Genomic DNA, 20,486 nt, shown 5'->3' with positions numbered 1-20,486 from the left:
TGCTTCATATCAGGATGAGTTCTTCCGAGTGATAGGTGACGATCAATCTTTCCGCTCAAGCCCGTGTGGGGTTCGACTTCTTTGTGAGAAGCAAAATTTCGATAGTTTTGTAACTTTCAGCCTCACCTGCTTCTTTTACTGCCAAACAGGAGCTCGCAACGTTGTGTTTAATTTAATCCAACAGGAGCTCACAACTAAGGTAAGGTGCTTTCACGTTCGACCTGTTTCGTTGCGAAGGTAAGCGGCTTGAATTCTAGCATCAACTCTTCTAGTTTCTCTCTCAAAAAGGCATTTTCTTAATCAAATACATATCAATTTTTTGTTAATGCATGTTGGTAGCTCTCTCAAATGTTTGTTCCAATATTTATGAACTTTGCTTCATAGAGAGTCCTTTTTATCAAAGATAATGCTAAAGAATCAAAGATATTTGTAATGGTTTCTTGGTCAAGTTTCCTTGGAATATTTGGAATGAAAGAAACATTTTCTTGGTAAAATTTGAACATGTGATGAGAATAATAATATTTTGCCTGAAAAGGGGGGCAATGAAAAAGATTATGCTGTGGAAGATTATAAAGAGAAAGAAAATGAGGCTATTTTAATTTATGATGATATATTTTGAGGATGCATAGTTTAGTTTTTAAATTTTAATTTGAGATTTGAAAACTAACTCCCAAAACTCCCACATATTTTTAGTAATTAATGTAGTTCATAGGGTCGGATTTCTTAATGCAACTATATAACTTAATGCATGAAATTACACACATGAATTTCATTTTATTAATTTTCATATTATCAATTTAATTAAATATTCATCTCTTCTAATAAGAAAATAGAAAACAAGAAAAAAGCATGCAATTGTTAATTTAATGACATTTAATAAAATTTAACGTAGACCTTCAAGTTCAAAGACAATTATATAACAATTGAAAATCACATCAAAATTTTGAGCTTCAAGGATCATATAAAGATGCGAAAGCCTTGTACACCATTTGGAATGAAAGAAACACTAGATACTTCGTATATTTTGAGCTTTCTTTTGGTGAAATCTTCTTATAAAAAATAAACATATCAAAACATTAAGAAAATATAAACTTCAAACTTTTTAAACAGGTCTCTAAATCATTTTAGAGATATACCTTTTTCTTTGTATTGCTTTCTTTATATTATTTTTTTCTTTATGTCCATCATTTTCATAAAAAAAGTAAATTCTAGTAATAGGAAACAAAGTGGGATTGTAACTTCAAATAAATTCCAGTAAAAGGAAACTCATGTCAATAAGGACAATGAACTATTTACTGTGAGTACTGAAAGGTCTATTGAATTGGTGTCATTTATACCCTCCAAATATATAAAAGAAGGAAACGATGTGGGATTGGAGCTTCAAAACATTCAAAGATAATATTAAATATAATGAATTATTTTTTATATTATTAATTTATTGTTTCATTTTAGAATACAACTAATGAATTATTAAATGATTTAGGGGATAAGGAAAAAATATATTATAGATGAAGAAAATTTTGAAGATGATTTTGACATAAATTATGAAGATTCTTCTGAAGACAGTAAAAATGATAATGAGATTGTCTTGGGTTTTGATCGTAGGCGTGTTTTCAGTTTTAAGTGAGTATTTATTTTGAATCTTGTATTATAGTAATATTTATCTTCAAACAAATCATAATATTCACAACTTACTTATTATTTTGTCATTTTTTGAATAATTTATAATTTTTTTACTACTTGAATTTTTTTTTTTTTAATTTTGAGGCTTACGCCTTGCCTTGCTCAGACAAAATGCCTCGATTTTCGATTTTGCCTTTTAAACATGATATAAAATCATAAGGATTTAATCTACCATCGAAATATGAAATGTATTTTTTAACCCTAAAATTCTAGTAACGTCTAATCTATTCTCTTCTAGATTAATGTTTGTCCTTATTAGATAATTCTTGAAATGCTTGATTGCAAGCATTTTCCATCTCACATTCAACTCAGTGGTCATCTGAGTGGATCGAATGTTAGTCATATTCACGCTTCTCACTTGCCGCTAGTCTATGTTGTAGTTGTTGGATTTCACATTGCGAGTCCTCTATAGCTATCTCTTGGCTTGATAGTGTCCGTTTCTCTTAGTGGCATCCAAACCTAGGGCTTTGATATCAAATTTGACTCTACAGTGACATTGTGGCACTAAACACAGAGAATACTAAGAACAACTTCAGCCCAAGAAGTATTTCAAAACTGTTTCCTATATAATTTAACAATTCTATTCTAATTCTATTCCCGAATATGATTACAAAAGAGACGTGATACGCTGTTACACACCCGAACAGAAAACCAAAATAAGTTTACAGTCCCGATTTTCTTTCTTGACTAGGTAGGTGCAATCAATAAATGTAGGTGATTGATTCTGCTCCGGAGACCTGACAGGCTCTGGCATGGAACTGGATGGGTCTTCCACAATTGCCGGCTGAAACTCTGGCCAAGGTGACCTCCCGTCCCGTGTTCTACTCCCGGGCTAAAACAGAGAGTAGCTGGCGTGGAAATGTTGCTTAAAACTGGGTGGAATTCCCACCAGCAACCTGCAGTAAAGAAAATCCGGATAAACAGCGTTCAAATGATCATATAAAGATCTAATTATTGAGATTAACAAAGTTAGAAAGACAGAGAACCTGATGTGAGAACTTCTTGATTGAAGATTAACGAAGTTATCACCTCTTCCAATTGATCCTTGCCAAATCTGGTTCTCGGTTTTCTTCCTGGGACCAGATTCTGGCTGGAAAACTAACCTGTTCGGGCAATTTCTTACAGATTGGATGGGTGGACATCTAGCAGTTACCTGAGAAGAAATGATTCTTGATGAAGAAAACTGCAACCCTTCAAAGAAATTTCAGGCTTTCACTTTCTGGGATCCTGTCCAGTCTCCTGGATTCTGTAGAAACGTGGCTATCACCTGCTACCCAGTCTGGAAACTGATGGCCAGAGGCATTGAAACCAAATCAATGATGGAGACTGGAGAAAGGCCGGGGTTTTATTGTTTCCTGTGGCGTTGACTGCTTTGGTTTCAAATGGAAAGGGGAAGGACTCTGGGTAAACCAATTTTTGCAAGGTCTTATACTCCACTATGATTTCCTCCTAAACTATGGAATCCACCCTAAGAATCTTAGGGTATCCTGAAAACAAACTAATCAAAAACTCCTAGCACAAAGCTTGGTTAAAAAGAAAACTATTAACTCCTAGGTTACCTAATTACTAAAATACCTCTTCTCCTAAGGAAATAAGAAATATATTCCATGTAATTTTTTTTTTAAAAGAAATATACCCTCCTATCTCTAACTTTGTTAGTAGGTGATTGTGGATTTATACTATCATTTTCCGCCTTCAAGAAATCGAGGTATTATCTTAGCTACGATTCATTGAACTCAAAGTTTAAATATATAAATTGTGTAAAACAGTTTTTAGCGTCCTTCTACTCTTATTTCCCATCAGAGTCGTACTAACAAAGAAAGTTTGTGTTACTAACTGTAAATTGGAATGAACATCTGCTTTGGCTGAATTCTAAATCATTCGTCATTCATTGGCTCTTTAAAACTTCTTGCATTTTGCAATTACAATTCACTCATTTTTTGCATAAACATCACATACCATACATTGAGCTTTACAATCCATTTGATTTGATACTATGTAGTAAAATGTAACTTAAGAGCTGTAGACCACCATCTAAGAACTACCGTTTTTTTCCATCATCTTTTAATCCACTATTTTCAACTATTTGCCTGCTTATTCTTTTCATCCTGAGTATGGTGAGCTTTTGTGTTCTTGAGTTAATGTATGCGTAGTTATGACTGAAACATCACCTTAGATCGTATCAGGAAGATCTATCAGGCCTTCCCAAAGTTACCAATGCCACAACACCTAATAGATCATGATGATGATGACATGGAAAAACTATCTGAAGCCTTGGTTGCAGCAAAAACTCGTGTTGAAGTTTGTTCTTCATTCTTGAAATCTGCAATCAGGTGTGTTGCTTCTTGTTCTCCAACAAGTATATCATGATTTGTTTCCTAGTTTATTTTCGTTATGACACGCAACAAATTTTCAGATTAATACGTCTTGATTGCTAAACTTTTCTCTTTGGTCTTAAATGTGGTACTTCATGCTGGCAAAACCTGTGAGCTCTTTTTTTAGGAAGGGCACATACTATTATAAGAAGCACTCAAAGAATTACATTTTTCCGTAACAATATACAATCATTGAATCCTGCTTCAGCCTGAAGTTTTCTTGTATAATTTTTTTGGGGGAATACTCAGAGTTAATTATCATCTATTCCATAGTTTGAACAAACTAGCAGTGCCTTGGTTCCGATTTCTTTTCCTTTCATGTTGCCTGCAAAAGCTCGATGATTATGTCTTAATGAGAAGAACTGGATTATGATGTTATTTAGGTATCTATAACTAGTCTAAATTTGGTTTTTGTTAAATTTAGAGAATTGGAGAGGGAAAAGGCTTAATTTTATTGCACAAACTTGTCCCTATTTATAGATCAATACAATATATGTTAATAAAGAAACAAATAATTACAGAATAATGCATAATTGCTCTAATATAATCCTTTCTAAATCAACCATCTAAATATGGAAGGTGATCAGCGTGATCCAGGTGAGCTTCCCCCGGATTCCCATCTTAACCGTAGGATCAAAATGCCAAGGGATGGTTAGGATTTAATAGGTGAGCCTCCCACGCATTCCCATCCTAGCCGTGGGATCAAAATGCTAAGGGACGATTGAGATTTAACACTCTCCCTCAAGCTGTAGAATATAGATATGTCATTCCCAGCTTGGTAATTAGTCCCAGAAAGATATTCTTATCGAGTCCCTTGGTAAGAATATCAACAAATTGGTCTTTTGGTGAGACATGGTCGATACATATAAGACTACTGTCTAATTTCTCCTTTATGAAATGTCTGTCCACTTTTATGTGCTTGGTCGTGTCATGTTGAACTAGATTGTGAGCTATGCTGATTGTTGATTTATTGTCACAGTGTACCTTCATGGGTCGTTCCCACTCGATCCTTAGGTCTTCTAGAATTATCTTTATCCATAGTAGCTCACATATTCCTAAGGCCATAGCTCTATATTCTGCTTCTGCACTAGATCTTGCCACCACATTTTATTTCTTGCTTCTCCATGTAATAAATTTTCCTCCAAGGAATATGCAGTATCCTGAGGTAGATCGTCTATCTACTGGTGATCCTGCATAATCTGCATCAGTATATACTTCTGGGGTTATTCCACAATCTTCTGAAGAGAATCCCTTTACCTAGGTTCCCTTTAAGATAATGCAGTATTCTGTCTATACAGCTTGCATGTGAGTTTGTTTTAAATTTTGCACGAACTGGCTGACCATGTTTATCTCAAATGTTATATCTGGTATGGTGTGAGAAAGGTAGATCAATTTTCTCACAAATCTCTGGTAAGCTCCTTTATCTACATTTGGATCTTCTTTAGCTTCCTCCAATTTGAGATTTGTTTCTACTGGTGTTGGTGCCGGTTTATAAGCTAGTTTACCCGTTTCTTTAAGAAGATCATTAATGTATTTTTGTTGTGAAATAAAGATTCTTTTGCTGGAATGGGCCACTTCAATTCCAAGAATTTTTTTTAATATACCAAGATATTTGATTTCAAGTTCCTTTGCAAGACATTTCTTTAGAATTATTTTCTCCTTTTCATCATTCCCAATCAAGATGATATCATCCACATACAACAACAACAACATCAAGCCTTTATCCCACTACGTGGGGTCGGCTACATGAAACCTTTTTCTCCATTTTGTCTTACTAAAAGTCAAATTCTCGTTTAAATCTAATGGAGAATGATCATTTCTAATATTTTATATCTAAATCTTTTTAGGTTTGCCTCTACCTTATTTAACATAAGTTAAATCTAGCACCTCTACTTTCTTAACCTGGTCATTGGAAGGCTGTCGTTTTATGTGACAAGATGATATCATCTACATAAACTAATAAAATTGTGACTTCCCCTCGGTTTGAGTACTTGAAGAATAATGTATGGTCTTCTTGGCTCTGTCGATAACCATTAAGTAGCATGACTTTTGAGACCCTTCCAAACTAAGCTCTAGGTGATTGCTTTAGCTCATATAGAGCCTTTTTTTTAACCTACATATTTTGTTACCCTGGATTGTTCCATAAATTTTGGTGGAATCTCTATAAATATTTCTTCTTCCAAGTCCCCGAGTAGGAATGCATTTTTAACATCTAACTATTCTAGATGCCAATTATAATTAGCTGCTAATGAGAGCAGGATCCTCACAGTATTGATCTTGGCCATATGTGCAAAGTTTCCTGGTAGTCAATCTCATACGTCTGAGTGTATCATTTCATAGGGCTGCAAACGAGACGAGCCGAGCCGAGTATGTGAGTGTTCATGTTTGTGTTCATTTAATATCAGGTTGTTCACGTTTTGTTCATGTTTGTTCGAGCTTTATTGTTTGTGTTAATGTTTGATTCATTTAAATTAATAAGTTTTCATGTTCAGTTCATGTTCGTTCGTTTAGTGCTTATCGAGCTTTAAACAAACAAACATGAACGATCTATAAACGAGCTCTACTTTTAGATGTTCATTAACTTAACAAATGAGCTTTATCGAGCTTCCTAACAAACGATTACATCGAGCATATTCGCGAACTTAATGTCCAGCTCTATTTATATTATTTATATTTATTAATTCTATAATCAAATATTACTAATTTTTATCAAGCTTATTCACGAGTTCAAAATTAAACACGAATTGAGCTTCTTATCGGGCTTAATGTCGAGCTTGTTCACGAACTTCAAATGATGTTGTTCGCGAACATAAATGAGCTGAACGCATTAGTGTTCTAGCTTGTTTATTTAAGAATCGAGTATTTAAAATATTGTTCAAGTTTGTTTGTTTAGTTAATTAAACGATCACAAACGAGCTTTAATCAAACCGAACAACGAATAGCTCGTCGAACGTTTGGTTCACTTGCAGCCCTATCATTTCACCACTAGTCTTGCCTTATACCTTTCTAATGTACCATCAATTTTATATTTCACAAAGAACACCCATTTGCAGCCGATTGCTTTTTCCCTACTGGTTGGTCGGTGATCTCCCATGCATTGTTCTTTTTTAGGGCCTGCATTTCATCTTTCATGGCACTTTTCCAATTTTCGTTAGATAAGGCTTCCGAAATATCATTAGGAAAATAATATCATTTTGTGTAAACAAAATTTTTTTGTGTGAAAATGAGAAGTTATGAAATGATACAAAGTTGGTTATGGGGTACAAGGGAGGTTCTTTGATGAACTTGTATTTACCTCAATTTCAGGAGACGATTCAGATTCTTGGATCTGTTTTGGAGCATAATTTTGATTTATACGCCTTGAATGCATTTTCCCAAACCTCATATTATCCATAATAGCTTTGTCCTTAGTTTCCCTGGCTTTGATTTCAAGTTTTAGGTGGATTGGTTTGAGGTGGAGCTGAAAAATCAAGAGGGGAAAGCTTACTTTCCTCATCTTCCTCAGTTCAGTCTGCCTATGAAGATGAGGTTTGGCGAAATAAGATTTTTGTTCATTAAAAGTAACATCAACAGATACAAGAGTTTTTTTGGTAGAGGGATGATAACAATTTAACCTTTTTTAGGTGGATGAATATCCGTCAAAGATGCATTTGAGTGCTCTTGGATCTAATTTTCCTCTATTTTGACCATGAATATGAAAATAGGCAGTGCACCCAAAGATTATGGGTGTGAGGTTTTATGGGTTCAAAATTCAGGTTAAAAAGATGATATAATATCTATTGGTGTCTTTAGTCCCAAGGTTGTTGAAGGTAGTTGGTTTATGAGATATGTGGTAGTCAGAAGAGCTTCCCCCCAGTAGGATTTGGATAAATTGTGGTGGAATGGAAGTGCACGGGTGGAGGCTAGAAGGTGGCCATTTTTTTTCTGCAACTTCATTTTTTTTTAGGTTATGAATGCAGGAAGACTCATGAATGATACATTCCTTTTGAAAGTAAGATGATAGAGTTTGGTTAAAATAATCTTTGACATTGTTGGAATGAATTTTTTTTTATTTTTACTCTAAATTGATTATGGATCATAGTGTGAAAAATGGGAATGATAGTGCTCACTTCAGATTTATTTTTGAGGAGAAATATCCAAGAGACTTTAGTGCAGTCATCAATGAAGGATACAAACCATCGGACTATTGAGATGTTAGGAATTTTTTAGGATCCCCAGGCATCACTATGAATAAGATAGAAAGAAGTATGACATATTTAAATTTTGTTTGGAAAAAAAACTCATTTATACTTGACTAACTCACAAGTTTCACAATGAAAAGATTCTTTTTCCAACTTGTAAAAAAGTTTTGGGTACATATTTTTTAAGACATCAAAATATGGATGTCCGAATCTAAAATGATGAAAGCTAAATAGTAGATTTTTATGAAATAAGGATAATATAGAATAACCATTATTGATAATAGTGGATTTATTTAGCTCTTTCAAGTTGTACAGTCCATCTCTCTCATTAGTAAGTCCAATCTTCTTTCCCAATTCCTGGTCTTGAAATAAGCAACAAGTAGGGTTAAATAGGATTTGACAATTATGATTATTGGTAAGTTTTTGTATAGAGATTATATTTGTGGATAAGTGAGGTAAGTGGAGCATGTTTTTTAGAGTAAGGGACGGAAATAAGGGTATGTCCTACTATGGTAAGAGAATCATTAGTTGTGATGATTTTCTTATCACTCGGGCAAGAAGTGTGGTTGATGAAGTGGGTAATGGAGTGTGTCATGTGATATGTGGCTCATGAGTCAATGATCCATACTCTTTTCAAATGATTTCTAGAGGCCCTTTTTATTTTATTTATTTTTATTTTTATTTTTTTTCTAGAGGCACTTAATTTAATGAATATATGAAATTTACCTGAAAGTGAAAGAGAAGAAGATGCAGGTGGTTTTTCAAGTGAGATCAAGAGTTGTTTTAGCCAAGGTTTTAAAAGGCGAATTCGGGAATCGAGGCGTTTTTTCTAAGTGAGTCGAGGCGTAAGCCTCGAGGTGGATCGAGGCGTAAGCCTCAAAACGATTAAAATAAATTAATTTAAAATTTTAAATAATGACAAAAAATAACAAAATATTATGTCAACTATGAATTTGAAGATTTGTAGCGGTAACTGAGCATGTACTGAGCGGTACCGGAGCAATTGTACTGAGCGTAACCCAGAGCATGTACTAGCGGTACCGAGCATGTACTGAGCGGTACGAAGCAATGTACTGAGTGGTACCGAGCATGTAAACTAGAGTGATACCAGAAGCTCGCTAACTAAAGCAGTAACTCGCCCAAGCTTGTACCTCGCTCCATACCAACCAAAACCAGGTCAACTGGCATGTACTGAGCGGACTATATGAAAGAGAACACGATAGAAGTTAATTACAAAGCTTTATCGTTACTGGCACGCTCAAAGTCAAGGCCACAACACTGGCATACCTTTGCTCTTCCGACCTAACCGATGGCCTGAACGTTTTCCTGCGCTGCACAACTTCGGTTGCGTTCTTTTCCCTGCATTGTCTCCTTTCGACTTCGTCTCCTACACTCACGGCTTCGTCTCATTCCCTCACGGCTTCGTCTCTTTCCCTCACGGCTTCGCCTCTAGTTCGCCTTTCAATTCTCACAGGAAGCCCTAATCCTATACGCGAATACACGAACACGAATCGGCTGCGTCATATTTACATATATACCAAAGAAAAAATTTCGAGGCGGTGCCTCATACTGCCTCGAGGTGTTATGCTCTAATGTGTACGCCTTGTGCAAAAAAATCGTAGGCTTCGCTGGATGGTTCGAGGCGTAAGCCCCGATACACATGACTTCCGCCTTGACTTGAGGCGCGACTCAATGCGGACGCCTCGTCCGCTTTTTTAATGGTTGGTTTTAGCTTATCAATATCTTCTTTGTTGAGCTCTTTGAAACTGGGATGTGTTTTTGGGTTGGGCTGACTTGTTGTATTGTTAGCTTGCGTGTTCCCCTTTGTCCACTTCTTTAATTCCATTCATTACTTGGGGGTTTCCATGTAACTTTCAGCATGTATCCTTTGTGTGTCTTGATTTCTTATAATAGCTGCACCAAAGGGAGTATTTGTCTTGAGGTTTTGAGGAATTCTTACCTATTTCCATTGCTGAACCTTCAACAATTTGGTTCGAGTATTACACCTTGTAGGATTTTCTCAACACGAATGAGAGAAATGGTCTCATTTAGTGAGTGTCTCCTCTTTGCCAAGGATTTGAAATATAACTTGGTCAAACTCTATATTTAATCCTGCAAGAAAGTCATACACTATATCTTTCTCAATAAAGCTTTTTTAGGATAGCCGCATCTTCTGGACACTTGGTCTCTATGAATGTAGTGTTTAAGTTCTTACCACAAGCTTTGAAGGAGAGTGACATATTCAGTCACGGTCTTGCTTTCTTGTTTGTGTTTCCCACCTTGACTTTAATTTCGAAGATTTGTGCAGCATCCCGAGCTTTTGAGAAGGTTTGCTTGGCGGCATCCCATATGTCTTTTGCATTAGATAGAAACATGAAAGTATCGCTAATTTCTGGAGTCGTGGAATTCCACAACCATGACATGATCATGGAGTTTGCTTCATCCCATGCCAAAAAATTAGGATCATCTTCTTGTGGTCCTACCCCAAGGAGGTGATTCATCTTTCCTTTTTCTTTCAAATAGGTCTTCCCAACTTGAGACCACTTCAAATAATTCTTTCCTTTTAAGTGATATGAAGGTTGCATATTTTAGGAATCTCCTCTTCCTTAGTGCACCATAGAGTCCTCCATTTGGTTAAAGCTTTGGGTGGAATTTGCTGTAGACATTGTGGCGTCAAATGGTAGCTATGAAGGCTATATCAAGAAGGGAAGTAGTGAAGACTGCGTTTGTTATAGACATGATAACAACAAGGGAAGGCCGGAAATAATGGCACGACAGTACAAAAAAAAAACTCAAAATTCCGGCAATGGCAATGAAGGAATTGATAACCTGTTAAATTCAGAGAATTGGAGAGGGAAAAAACTTAATTTTATTGCACAAATTTGTCCCTATTTATAGATCTATACAAGATATGTTAATAAAGAAACAAATAATTTAGAATAATGCATAATTGCTCTAATATAATCCTTCCTAAATCAGCCATCTAAATATGGAAGGAGATCAGTGTGATCCAGGTGAGCCTCCCACGGATTCCCATCCTAGCCATGGGATCAAAATGCTAAGGGACGGCTGAGATTTAATAGTTTTCTTAATTTGTTTTCTTTTCTCTAAGGTTTGGTGATGCATATATGGGCAATTTGCCTTACTTTGTTATTATTCCTTTCATGTTAAGGTTTGTTTTGGCTTACAGATAGTAACACCTTTGGGGCCTAGGTTATTTACAAGTCCCTATAGCTTTTTATTTCTTTAAATGGATGATAATTTTCAAAATTTTGCAACTAAGGATAGTTTATTCCATTTCGCAAACAAGGACCCGTAACCTTGACCTTTTGCCTGTGTTTTTTTCCTTATTGAATGGGTCAAAAAGGTTGACTGAAAACTACAACGTTACTGTACTTTTCGCAATTAGTTCTATAGCTTTTTCTTGTTTTGACAGTTAATGATTTTGTATTATTTAATGATGGCAAATGTAGGAGGGGGCAATGAGGGGGTCTGTGCTCCGCTACATTTCAAATATGTGTGTGTATATAAGGCCTTGCCACTCAATGTTTTCAATATTAAACATTTAATTTGTACCATTTCCAAATAATAAAAATAATTTGTGCCATCGATAAGAAAAATTTGTCTCTGTCAATTGTGTATGACTTCATCTTGTTAATTTGCATATTGTTCTTCGTTTTGATCAATATATAAAACTTTTATAATACAAAAGATTTAATGGTTTGTGTTATGCCATTTCTTTCATATTGTCATTTACTTCACATGTATAGATTTTCGCTTGAGCAGTTTGCTTGTCCTTTGTTTTTAGAACACCTTTTAGTGAGGTTTCATGGCTAAGTTATTCGACCATGTTTTGATGAATTTTTTTAAAGCATACCTTTAAAGCTTACATCACGATTGCCATTCATTCTGTTTTATTAGTTTTTATATTTTCTGAATACTTCTCTTTTAGGTGGTCAGCTGAGTACGGGGCTTCAAAAAGTGGCTGTCCTGAACTGCACTATATGTTGGCGGAATACATATATTCAGAATCACCTGAGCTGGTATATTGGGTTAACCCATTTTCTGACGTTAAAACTTTATACAGGTGTATTGAAGGATCTGTTGATATGGTTTTCAATTCAAATAAGATGAATGACTAGTGCAGCTTGTTCCCAAGATCACACTAAAAAAAACAAATGCTCGTGAAAATACGGATTAATAGGGAATAAGCAATATGCTTATTCAATATGGTATGCAATCATTAGATTTAATGAGAATTTGATTCTTAATTTGACAAAGTTAAAAAAGAATTCATGTAACCGACCCCACTTAATAGGATAAAGGCTTGATATTGTTGTTGAATGGTATGCAATTATTAACTCTCTTTGTTGATCTTAATACTCATGGGCGTTTCACTTTGAGTTCTATAAATGCTTTGTGATAAGAAAATCTCATATATTTGAAGTGAAAATTAATAAAATGATATGTAGTATATATCATGGTGAAGTTAGAGAGGATAAGGTATGTTTTGCTCAAGCAAAATTAATCATTTCTCTTAAGCGTCCTCAATGTGATGGGAAACTTGGGAGTAATTACTCTTGAGATAGATTATGTTTGATTTAATTTGATTCTCCTTGATCATAAACTATGGTTTATTTAAATTTTGAGTCAATATTTCTTATGGGTGCCAACTCTCATAATTAATTATCCCTCTACTCATTTGAGAGTATTCTCAATCAAGGAAGTTGCTTATTCTCACTTTTACGATCGGATTTTGAAATCCTGTTGAATTTTTACTCATAAGGAATGGTTTACTTTAGGGGGGAGGTAAACCCGTTCTACCAATTTTTAAGGGCTTTGAAACAAATCTGATTAACAACTAAGGATCTCCTCCTTTCATAGATCTTGAGTTGAATAGTGTGAAAACATGTGTTGAAGATTTGTTTTTGAAGTTGGTGTAAACTCGTTCTCTTGAAGAGGATTGATCCTCCCTATTCCACAAAAGTTCTGAGGCAAACAACATGGCTACTTGTAGATCAAAGGTATGGGACATGATAAACTAGATCTAAAAAGCATAACATGACTAATGGTTGTCCATGAGTTTCAAATCGATTTGGAAAATCATGTCTTTTACAAATATAAGATTTTCTTGTTGCGTATGGTTTTAATTGATGGGCTTGTTAGCATGAAGGCTAACTTGAGTTTAGTTTTGATAGGAGCTTGCATTCATTGCATAACCCAATTTTTTATTTAATAAGCTTGTTTGCTATGTGTGGATCCAAATTAATTATGATGGGACTCACATCCTCCAGAAGACCCATAAATAAGATTAATATCTTCAATGACGAGACAAACACAGAGATGAGCCTTGTGATTTATCCTATAATAAAGGTGGCTTGATTGATTATATTTTGATTTTTCTATGTAGTGTGTATATTAATGCGCATATTGAGGTTTTATCTTAGATCAACTAGTAACAATAAGATTAAACCTAAATCCTTGATTTATTTGCCCGCTCAATCCACTTGAGATCTTTTGAAGATAAGTGGAGGAATTTTATGATCAATTGGTTTAACAAGAGGTATGTTGGAACCCTTGGTGTAGGTTTAGGGTCTTTTAAGGGTCTTATGTATATTGGTACACTTTTTGATGTAATAGCACGAATATTAATGCTACAACACATAATTGGAGTTTATGGACATTTGTGATGTACATAGTGGTGCTTTGTCCTTAATTATCTTTTAGATTGTTTTGATGATTGGGTTCATTGACGTAAAACTTTGGGTGAATATTTTTGTTGTTTTTCATGAATTATCATTTTATTGTAAGATTTTTGTTAAATAATGCAATATTTCATGTGGTATATAAAATTTGTTTAGATGTAAAAACTTGAAAATTTTTGAAAGATATGAAAAGGCTCGTAAGGAGTCTAAGAAAGCAATATGCTATGCAAACAATTAAACTTTTAATGATTTATATAATAGATTAGTTCCTAAGGAGAATGAAAGATGTATGTATAAGTTAGCCAAGTAAAAAGATAGGAGAAATAAGGATTTAATTCAAGTGAAGTGCATTAATGATGAAGATCAAAAAGTGCTTTTTAAGAAAATAAAATTCAACAAGGATGGTTGAGATATTTTGTTAAGCTTTTCAACGAAGATTGTGAGAATTCGACTGACTTTAGTGACCATAGCACCCTAAATGAAAATAAAAGTTTTATTTTTATCCACGTATTAATAAAATCAAAGTTAGAGACTCTAAAGAAAATAAAGTAGGAAAAAAGTGTTGGACCTGATGATATTCCAATAGAGGTGTGGAAATGCGTAGGAGATGAAGAAATTTCTTGGCTTATGAAACTTTTCAATATTAATTTGAAGATTAAAAACATGTCATATGAGTGAAAAAGTGTGTTGATTCATATTTTTAAGAATAAAGGTGATGCACAAGAGTGTGCTAATTATAGAGGAATTAAGTTAATTTGTCATACTTTAAAACTATGGGAGAGAGTTGTTGAGCATATATTACAATGTGATACTAATGTTTCTCAAAATTAATTTGGATTCATGCCAAGTAGGTCTACTATGGAAGCTATACATTTATTGAGAGGTTTGATGGAGAAGTATAAAGTTCCATGAGAAGTGCTATGGAGAGTTCTAGAAAAGAAAGAGGTTAATAATGCTTATATTCAAGTCATTAAGGATATACATGCAAGAGTTGTTACTTGTGTTCAAACGCAAGGTGGTTTGACCAAGTATTTTCCTATTTCAGTTGGATTGCATGAAGTACCAGCTTTAGGCCCATATATTTTTTGCTCTTGTTTTAGTCATGGATGTTCTTACTAGACATTTGCAAGAGGGTGTACTCTAGTGTATGTTTTTTGCTGATGATATTCTTCTTATTGATAAGACTAGAGAAGGAGTTGAAGGTAAACTTGAATTATGGAGGTCAACTTTAGAGTCTAAAAGTTTTCGTTTTAGTAGATTCAAAACCGTATACATGAAGTGTAATTTTAGTGTAACATATATAGTGGGGGGATTGTGACTTTGGGTTATCAAGTCATTAATAAGAATACATGTTTTAGATATCTCGGATCTATTTTTCAATGTGATGGTAAAATAGATGTGGATATTATTAGTAGAATTCATGTTGGTTGGTTGAAGTGGAGGAATGCATCGGGCCTATTATGTGATAGAAAAATACCCCTTAAACTTGAGGAAAATTCTATAAGATGGTGGTGAGACATGCAATGCATTATGACACACAATTTTGGCCTTTAAAAGAGAAGCATAAATTTAAGTTAAGTGCTGAAGAGACGAGGATGCTCAAGTGGATGAGTGGCTTTATGATAGGAAACACTTGTAGATCTCAAGTATTTCCTATCAATCTTCAGAAAACATCGAGAAATCTCCACAAAAATTCTCACAAAACCACAAAAACAGTAGATAATTTGTATTATTTTATGAAATAGAAATGGAAAATATCAAGATACAATTGATCCTCTATTCGAGAGGAGGATCCATCTCTCCCAAATCTCTAAGTCTCTAGACGCCGCTAGAGTCCAAAAACCTAAACCTAAGAGATCTCAAATTTCAGCCAATTCAAGATGCCCTAACCCTAAGAAAACAAACTATTTAATGCATACAATTCAAAAGGAAATCTCTAAATTGTCCCTACATTCAATTTTCCTCCTAAACTTCATAAAAAATCCTTCCAAAACAGCTCTTTTTGAATTGGTAGTTTGACCGACATGCAGGACACGGAGAGTTCCGCCTCTGTTGTTCGTAAGCCGGTTTGGTATGGACCGCTTGATCGATCCAGTGGACCGATCTAACACTTTACTATTTATAGACAACATGCGAAACGAGCATATACGTGAAAATGTTGGAATAACTCCAGTGGCATATAAGATTAGGGAGTCGCCTTAGATGGTTTGTTCACGTAAAACGTTGACCTTCTGATGACCCGGTTAGGAGAGTAGAAATATTAGATTTGTCCTATGTTAAAAAATGTATAAGTAGACCTAAAAAGATTTGGTTAGAAAAATATTAGAAATGACCTTTTTTTATTAGATCTAAATGAGAATTTGACTCTTCATAAGTCTCAGTAGAGAAAAAATGATTCAGGTAGTGGACCACATGCTAATATTTCATGCATAAGAGTAAATTAATGTGGTGTAATGAATTATTCATGCATGAGCGGGCATTCATGTAGTCTTACATTAGCCTAACCATTGCCATACAAATCAACACAAGAAAATCAGGTCGCTTAATGGAAAAATCAGCCAAGGTTAAAAGACATCAAATTCAAGTTCAATTCACATAAAAAATGTCCATTTAAGTATATATTGTATGCTATGCATGTTAGTTGCAAAGAATCTTTCAATATGTGATTGGGCTAGCCATGAGTCATTTAAATCAAGGTTTATGCATGAAGATGATTGATGGAGGACCAAAAATCAAATTCAAGATGCATTTATATGATTAAATTGACTTTCCAAATTCTAATTTGTGCAAATATGGAAGAACTCAATCAATGCATTTGGAAGATACACCCTCCCTAGGAGAACATTATGAATTCAGCCATGGGCCACTCATTGTATTCCTCGACTTTTTTTTATTTCCTATGAAATGACTCATTGTATTCTTCATGACTATGTGCTTGCTTTCTAAATTCATGCATTAGAAATCCTATGTATAATAGATTACTTATTTTGTTAGCAATGTGATACCCTTTTAATATTCTCATTGTAGAGGATTTGGTGATCCTTTTATCAAAATGATATTAAGATTATCCTTTTTCAACCTCTATCACAAACCTTTCAAAGTGAATATATATTTAACATATTTTGTACGGTCTTTTGGGCTTTGAAAGATGCCTCACCTTGGAGAAAAGGAAAGGAAATATAAAATTTTCTGCTCTAGAAAATAGAAAATATATTCCTCATCTCCTGGTGAGAATATTTGAGAGATTTCACGATTAGTTTATCTTTGATATTTTGTTTGAATGAAATAGGGATTTAGATAAGTTTAATTTTAATTTTTTGGTAGAGGTTGCCATATGAGTAAGCCCCAGTTGTTAAATCTCACATATGACACTCAAGAAAACTCTCAATTATGAAGCTTCATTTGTGTTCTACATATTCAATAGAAAAAAAATATCATTTTTTCTTCAATATTAAAGTAAATTAGATCGGAAGCAACTACAGGAGCTCATTTGCTGTTATGACGGAGCTTATTTTTAAAATTTAAGATAAAAAGATGATAAGTGATGAGTTAAGATCAATTAGTCTTTAAGGCTTAGGGAATATACTACCTCAATATAAGTAATACAACAAAGTTCACTAATATTCTAAAACTCAAGGTGAATTATTTGTCAGTGGGAGGCATCTTCCTAATAGAGGCTTATGAATTTTTTAGAAATGATAGTCCTGACATAAGTACATGCAAAGGGATGGATGCGTCTAATAATTCTATTATAAACATGAATATGACTGTAGGAATTGCCCACAAGGCAAAATATATTTAAAATAATGGAACATATATTCTTGATTAAAAATAAATTCAGATCATCATAATGACTCGAGATTATAACTCACTGAGTTATCATAGAATTAAAATTTAAAAGTGAAGGAGTTGCGAAAGGGTCTAATAGGGATTGAAGTTGTAATTATGTAAGGAAAATATTTCCTAGCCAGGGGAATATGAAACTTAGCATTAAGGTATAGAGTAATTAGGGTCTTTCAACTCCAAAAACCTCTAGACAAAGATGTCAAACTTCGTTCATGATGTTATGAAGGATTTCTATCTTGGAACGTTGGAAGACATATCCTCATTTAAGTCATTTAAGTTATTAGGTCTTACAATTTCACAACCTTTAGAGGGAGATACACAAATTCGACTGATGATACCATAGGGGTTTATGTCTAGATATGCAACACCTAAGGGGAGATAAATTTCATAATATATGGAGGGAATTGCCCAAAATGAACTCACGATGCTTACGAAAGCATTTGACTTGATCCTAAGTGGACTTGCACTTTTTAACAATTATGGGAAGCCATGTAGATTGGTCTCGTAGTGCTTGAGAAGATTACATCCTTTGAATTGACAATGTGTCCTAGACTCATAAGGCCAAATGGGTTATGTTGGATTCTTGTTTCTCCTGCCAAGGAAGATGCTTACCATGTGGCTTGCACTCATGATTATGAAAAATCCAGGAAGCTTGATAATTGGCTTTATATTCATCTTGGGTTTGGAATGCCATTATACCCGCTTAAGCATATTCTAAAAGTGATGTTGTAGTCTTTGTGATGTAGAGAGACGAACATAGAGGGCTAACTCCTATAACTAATCTACATATGAGGGACATGATGCAATGATTTTATTTATATTATTTGCTCTATAGTGAATCCTAACTATATGCCAGCTCCTAATACTTGTATGCATTGTGGATCAACTTGCCTCTAGTGATAGGCTACACTTTTATGTCATGGATGACAAGCCCAACTCTTAATCACATATTTGGCCACTATGGCATTCGTCAATGTCAAATTGCTTTGCTAAGGCATATATCATGTTCATTTAATTTTAGAAAAAAGTGATCGAGTGGTCATGCAAGTTTTTTCTTATTTTATGAATCTTTGGGTTGATTTTTGTTCAGTAGATTTTGATTGAAAATTTAACCTTATGAGCCTACTTGTCATCATAAAATACTCAGGCCATCACAAACCAAATATGTAAAGAAATAATAAATACAGGTAATAAGAAGAAGTAATTAAAATCTTATAACTATTCACCCCCTTGGCTTGCTATCCTAATTCTTCTGTAAAATAAAGGGTTAGCATAAACCAAATTAAATTCACAATGTAAAGCTGAGCTATTACACCATTGCATCATCACATATGCACATAACTCTCAATGATGTTGAATCTTTCGAATGCAAACAACAGTAAGGGCTTATGCATATTAATCTTGAAAATAAACTAATATACAAGTAGGGATATTAATCAAGATCTGCATATAAGTCTTGATGACAATTAATCTCTCAACCATGAATTAAAAATATTTATAAATTTTAATTGTGGATCAATCATTGAGTAACTATCTTAATGATAGTGAAGTGATAACTAGATTTCATATGTAATTGAGCATACTCAGGAGAACCTTATTAAGATTAAATTCATGAATGAGAGCTACAATCACAAATGTACGTGTATCAAAATTTCAAAGATCATAGATGTAAAATGTGATTCACTATTACGAGAATATTAATGATGGAGAATCTCTAAATATGGGCCATAAACAATGACATATTCTCTAAAATCTCAACAACTACAAATCTCAAATAACAATCATAACAATGAAAATATTTATGATATTTAATCTTCAAAATAAGAATACAACAACAACATCAAGCCTTTATCCCACTACGTGGGGTCGGCTTTCTTCAAAATAAGAATGATAATATAAAAAGATCATGTATATTAATCATGCATGATTGATAAATCTCCAATAAAGAAGACTCAACAACAATTAGTCATCCAAACAATCTAAATGATGAATATCTCAAAATAGGAATCCCATGGTTGAAAATAGATGTATGCACAAAAACTAAATGTGATAGATCTTTCTAGAGATGTAGAGATAAATGAATTAGAAGTGTTGTGTGTGTGTGAGAGAGAGAGATCTTATATGTTTGTGTAAAGATGATTCTTAATTCTTGATTATAATCTTATAATCATTTTCAAAAATTGATATCTCTGTTTAAAATTGCGCAATAAGAGGCGTGCCTCTGCGCAATTCTGTCCAAAAGTGCCTCGAGGCGCATGCAATTTGGACACTGATTGAGGCGTACGCCTCACCGTGTGTGAGGCGCGCCTCAATTGCACAATTATGGGTGAGGCGTACGCCTCATCCAAATGGTCTTACCTACTTAAAATCAACCATTAAAAAAGCGGACGAGGCGTCCGCATTGAGTCGTGTATTCGCGTATAGGATTAGGGCTTCCTGTGAGAATTGAAAGGCGAACTAGAGGCGAAGCCGTGAGGGAAATAGACGAAGCTGTGAGGGAAGGAGACGAAGCTGTGAGTGTAGGAGACGAAGTCGGAAGGAGACGACGCAGGGAAAGAAACGAAGCCGAAGTTGTGAGTGCAGGAAACATTCAGGCATCGGTTAGGTCGGAAGAGCAGGTACGCGGTGTTGTGGCCTTGACTTTGACGTGCAGTAACGAAAGCTTGAATAACTCCTGATTCGGCTTATTCTTTCAT

General features: G+C 34.4%; 1 protein-coding gene across 1 annotated transcript in view; it reads left to right on the top strand.

The window, feature by feature from the left end:
- Positions 1-20,486, top strand: part of LOC110096499 (Golgi to ER traffic protein 4 homolog) — a 70,857-nt gene that overhangs the window by 26,984 nt on the left and 23,387 nt on the right. The window contains exons 5-6 of the mRNA XM_028696571.1: positions 3,860-4,016; positions 12,192-12,282. Coding sequence (XP_028552404.1) covers positions 3,860-4,016; positions 12,192-12,282 — 248 coding nt within the window. The remainder of the gene's footprint in view (positions 1-3,859; positions 4,017-12,191; positions 12,283-20,486) is intronic.

This window comes from Dendrobium catenatum, unplaced genomic scaffold, assembly GCF_001605985.2.
Source record: "Dendrobium catenatum unplaced genomic scaffold, ASM160598v2 fragScaff_scaffold_81, whole genome shotgun sequence".
Taxonomy (NCBI): Eukaryota; Viridiplantae; Streptophyta; class Magnoliopsida; order Asparagales; family Orchidaceae; genus Dendrobium; species Dendrobium catenatum.
The sequence above is the reverse complement of the archived record's forward strand: the minus strand, read 5'-3'. Positions and strand labels throughout refer to the sequence as shown.